The sequence below is a fragment of the Trachymyrmex septentrionalis genome, unplaced genomic scaffold (genome assembly GCF_001594115.1).
Source record: "Trachymyrmex septentrionalis isolate Tsep2-gDNA-1 unplaced genomic scaffold, Tsep1.0 scaffold75, whole genome shotgun sequence".
NCBI classification, from domain to species: domain Eukaryota; kingdom Metazoa; phylum Arthropoda; class Insecta; order Hymenoptera; family Formicidae; genus Trachymyrmex; species Trachymyrmex septentrionalis.
In genome coordinates, this window is record NW_017305938.1 from 33,421 (window position 1) to 38,698 (window position 5,278).

The window sequence follows — 5,278 nt, forward strand, 5'->3', positions numbered from 1 at the left end:
AACCAAAATTGGCCGTCCTGATTTTTTGTCATCTTCAAGGGTCTCTCTGCCTTCCAAAAAACGCTTATGCCACTCAAAAACAGCTGTACGACCTAGACATTGATTGCCGTAAATTTGTTGCATCAATCGGAATGTTTCTGATGCACTTTTACCAAGTTTTGCGTTAAATTTAATAACTGCTTTTTGTTCCATATTAAAATTTCTCGACCAAAATCTTGTTTAACATGAACTGTGATATCTTCGTTATATGTCAACCAAAATGAATGAAACTTTGACAGATGATAGGGAAATGTTAAACCTTTCAAATGCATGTTTGAACGCACAGATGTTGCCACTGGTTGCTGAGATGTGGTTCGTGTCCGGGAACATATTTGTCGCACTGTGTATAAATTGTTTTTCTCGCACAAATCCATGAAATATATATGAAAAGAAAAGTTTTATCACGTTATAGTCCTTATATTAGATGAATTATACGCACGCTGGAAAAAAAGTCTGGTTGCATTAATTGGAATTCTCCATTACAGCACAAAACATTGCAGCAATATTGCAGCGTTATTGCAACGGTATTGTTGCACGAACTGGATGGATAAATCAGAATTTTCTTCTTCAATCTATTATAATTCTATTATAATTGAGATAACCATCAGAATAATTATCTGACTAATATGATCAAAATTTTCTGATTCGTCCACTTATAACTAGAAAATTTTCTCAATACATAATTAAAATTAAAATAATAAGCAGGCAATTAATTTACGTACAACGAAATTATAACGTTATTAAGATTAAGTCTAAAATTTTGTTAAAATAAAAATGTGGAAGGTATAGTTGTCATCTTTCTGGTTGCCTATGGTCTTCGATCAATCTTTTTCGAATCAATGAATGCACGATCACATATGCTAGTAATTTTATAACTCTAATCGCTTCGTCGGTAATGCATTTTGAACACGTACGATTCAAATAAAATTCGAAATTAGAATCGTAAAAATTTTTTTATCGTAAAAATATCAGGAGATATTTAGGAAACGTCACATTACATACTTTTCTATTTAATATAGTACATGAATATTATGTAAAATAATATGTAAATATTGTACAATTAAATTATTTAACAGTGCTGTACAAGATTTATAATTCTGAGCATGTTGGCTTAACACAGCTTTCGCGCCTGTTGCTTTCTTTTTTCTTAATAATAATAGACTAAAAAAAAAAATACTCTAAATAAAAATAAAAATAGACTGAAAATGGAAGATAACAAATATGAATGTCGATATACATCAAGTCAATATCGACAATTACAAATCTTGATGGACAGTACTGAATTATAACATATATGATATAATCTGCATTTTTTGTACAATTATTCTTCGTGAGGGATGATTATTCAGGAGAAAATGAATATTAATTAAACCATAAATTCTTCAATAGTTCTCATGCAGAATTCAGAAAACTAAAGCTTTTTCTGATAATGTTTTTATTTTGTATACAGCGTTATCCGTCAATTATCTAAGAAAAGTAACGATTAATTTATATCAATCGCTTTAAATTACATTGAAGATTTAAAATTACATTTTTTTTATGTAAAAAAATTGCTTGATCTGTTAACTCGTTAATTCTTTTTTACACTTATTTCCTCAGTGTAACGTCGTTACATCATCAAAATGGCGATTGCCACGCAAATTACAATGTTGCGATAACCATAAAACGACCATGATAATGCATAAAGACATTAATGCCTTCTACTTGCGAGTTAGATCTTTTTTTTAATCGAATACATTATATTTAGACATTCCAATATTATGACTATTAGACTTGAAATAAATTATCACAATTTGCATTGACAGCTGCTAAAGCTAAACAGCTATAGCTAAACAACTGTTACAGTTTCATGTATTAAAATAAAATGTAAGCTCAGTAAAATAATTTTGTTCAACTATCAAAATAATTAATTAAATTAAATTTTATTGTATACGGATAATAAATTTACATAAAGTTATAAGAAAAAAGTATGAATATGCGTAAGACTTCAGTATAATCATAATTATTATAAATGCCTAATTATGTAATAGCAGTATAACAATAGGAGTAAAAAATGAATAAGAATTATACAAATAAAAGAAAAATAATGTAGAATGTTCAAACTGATTGTGTTTAAATATACATCAAAGCTTTGTACAAAATTGTTCATTATACTTAAGATTTTTACGCAATTATTTTGATAATCAATAAGATTATTTTTAGATCTGTCTATAGTTAAATTTGTGTAGTAGTAATTCAATCGTTCGTTTTTTCTGTACATGTGCACATGTATGGAAGAATTACGTAGAAATATTATAAAATATGAATTATAATGGATAATTCTGCAAAAAGTTTTAATATTCTAGCAATCTGTTTGAGCGCCCTACATAAGTTTTACTTTATTGTATAATTATATAATCATATTATTATCGCAATTTACATTGATAGCTACTAAGCAGCTGTTAACTTTATACAAAAAGATTCAATTATGCCAAACATAAAATATGCAATTGAATAATTTTCTTCATTGATATACGAATACGTAATTGTCTGGATAGTTCTTGAATATCGATAGTTTTTTTACCTATAATAATTAGCATGCATGTTTAAGAATAATTTCAAAGATAGTTGTAATTCTTTCGCTAATCAGCTTAGTAATAGCGATCTTTGTAGATTTTTATTACAAAATAGATTATCATAGGCGTGTGCAGGAAGTCTTGAAATGTAAATTTATTTTTGATAATGATCAGCGACGCTATGATACGTAGCAGCCATGTTTGAACGCGCCAAAGAGTGGCGCGCTTCAACGAAGGTTAAACGCGGCGGCCGACAGGTGGCGCACGGTGGCCTGTGCCGGCCATTCGGATTGGTCGCTTCGAAAGTAGTGCCAGACATGTGTCTCGTTTCCCGCCTCCGGTGCGGCTTGTGTTGTGTTGCGTGTGGAGTACTTTGGAGTAGCGGGAGGTACGGGTAGAGGAGGGGGTAACGAGTGTGAGAGAGAGAGAAAGAGAGAGAAGAGGAGGACACCGCCACCACAGTCCACAGCACAGCATACAAGTCCGGCGAGTCGGCGAGCGTAGAGACACGTAGAGACGCGGCGCGTAAAGAGCTTAGCGGATCGGAATCGAACGGGAGCGAGTGTCGGAGGTGATTTCTCTGTTCTCTCGATCGCTGTGTCTTCTAAGCACGCCTGGACGGAGAAGAACGCGCAACGCGGCGCAACGCATACGCACACGTCAAGCGGGCACGCTACGCACTGCAGGCAAACATCGGGTAGCATTCGCTGTCCGCGCACTGCCCGGTGACCGACCGTGTTGGTTCGGCCGTGTCCGTCCGTCATATTATATTCCCGGCTCTCCGACCCGAGAGAGAGAGAGAGAGAGAGAGAGAGAGAGCGTGATTGTGTGAAAGAGAGAGAGAGAGAGAACAAGGTTGCTGGCACGTAGTTGGTGTTGCGACGCAACGAGGAGGCGGAGGAGAGAGGAAGAGAGTATAGAGACGGAACGGCCGATACGTTCGCGGTACGGAGCGAAGCGAGGACGAGCGGATCGGGGACCGACTGCCGGCCATGGAGAAGCGGATAGAGCTCGAGAAGCGGGGAAGGAAGCCCGGCGACGTAAGGCAACCCTCACATTTCTTTTACTGCTAACTGCTAACTGCTTCACCGCTGTTCCACTGCCTCGGCCTCGGCCTCGGCCTGCCTCCAATCTTTATCTCTTATACCCTTACAGTTTGCACTTTCCAGTTTCCTCTCCCGCATGTTTCTTTCTGTAATGATTGTAGTCTGTGTGTCTGTGTCTGCGTTTCCTCTTCGACTTGGACATTATGCGTTTTCGCACGCGCCTCTTTATTACGCGGATTACGCGCCGTGGACCAACGTGCGTTTACCAGCGTTTACTCCATGCGTCGTGAAATTTCAACCGTGCGTCCTCGTGTGTGTCATCGTTTCGTCATCAATCGTCTCTGGAAACCTTTGGAAACCTAATAAATTCATGAATACCGCACGATCATGTTAAATAGCGGCGTTTATCGTGTCCCGCGAAGGAGAGAGAAAGAAAGAGAAATAGAAGACAAGAATCGCCGCCGTGTTGCCTGTGACGCTTGCCGCGACAGCGACACAATAACCACGCACTCGCTATTCGCTAATGTAGCAGGCCGTCCGCTGCTCATACTTCCGTCTCTTTCTCTCATTCGGATGAATTTCGTTTCGACGACGGGTGGCCGCGTGGCCGTCCCATCGTCAGCCTCTTTGCCGACCGGAGGACGGCATATGCATGGCCGCGAACGAGCAACGAGCATGGCGCACCGCCGAGAAGACAGACTTCTCGTTCCCTCTCTCTCTTAATTTCGTTCGCTCACTCTCTACCTCTCGCGAATAAAAAAAGAAACGTAGCTCCGCGTGTGCAAGTTTCTCTGCCATGGACTGCTCCATTTCTTTCCCTTCCTTCCTTCCTTGCCACTTAATTTGCGACAGCCCGCGGCGACTACGCTTCATTTCGCTTTGTTGCTCTCGGCGGCGCGGCGTGGCGTGGCGTGTCGGACGAGCATTGCGAGCAAGCGCGCCTTAGCGCGCGATCGGCATCGCGTCTTCCAATTTCTCCAAATTTTCTTCGCTCAACTCGACGCGCGCCCCGCCGAAATAAGCTGAAAGTGTTGGTTATTGGATGGAAGCAAGAACGTTCTCACGTTGCAGCTACATGCGCAACCCGATTTGCTTCTTCCGTACGGCTGTGTATACCTATATGCGCGCCCGCGCCGACCGCCGCTCTCTTATTCTCTTATCGCTCGTGACGGTGACGCGGGGAGAGATTTCGTTATTCGTTACGTTGGCGCGCGAGCGCGAACGCATACACACGCGCACGTACACGTACACGGGGGACTCTCGACAGTCTCGGCCCCTCGGAGGAGTTACCATTTTTCCGGTGGCGTGGAAAGCGGGAAGAGGCACGCGCGCGCGACACCGGCCGCTTCTCCGCGCCGCCGATGTGATTAATGGTGGATTCTCGCCAATGTCGTCGTTGTCGTCGGTCGACTTTACCCGCGGACACGATTGATCGAGAGCTTGATTCTCCGCCTCTTTCCGGATGATAGCGTTGCCTGTAATATAAATGAAGACGGATCCTCGTTTCCCTCTCGCCGCGAGACTTTACTTTCGCATTAATGAACTGGCGGCGTCCAGTATCGCGCGATTTCATTTCTAATGTAACGATAAATGCCGTCTCGGCATTGTGCGTACTGCGCAGAATTTTATATATATATA

The 5,278-nt window shown here is 40.8% G+C and overlaps 1 protein-coding gene across 1 annotated transcript in view; it reads left to right on the forward strand.

Moving 5' to 3' along the window:
• The first annotated feature begins 3,044 nt into the window (after window positions 1-3,044).
• LOC108754083 (acidic leucine-rich nuclear phosphoprotein 32 family member A-like) overlaps window positions 3,045-5,278 on the forward strand; it is a 12,443-nt gene continuing 10,209 nt past the window's right edge. The window contains exon 1 of the mRNA XM_018496133.1: window positions 3,045-3,634. Within this exon, the coding sequence (XP_018351635.1) occupies window positions 3,587-3,634 (48 nt within the window). The 5' untranslated portion in view covers window positions 3,045-3,586. The remainder of the gene's footprint in view (window positions 3,635-5,278) is intronic.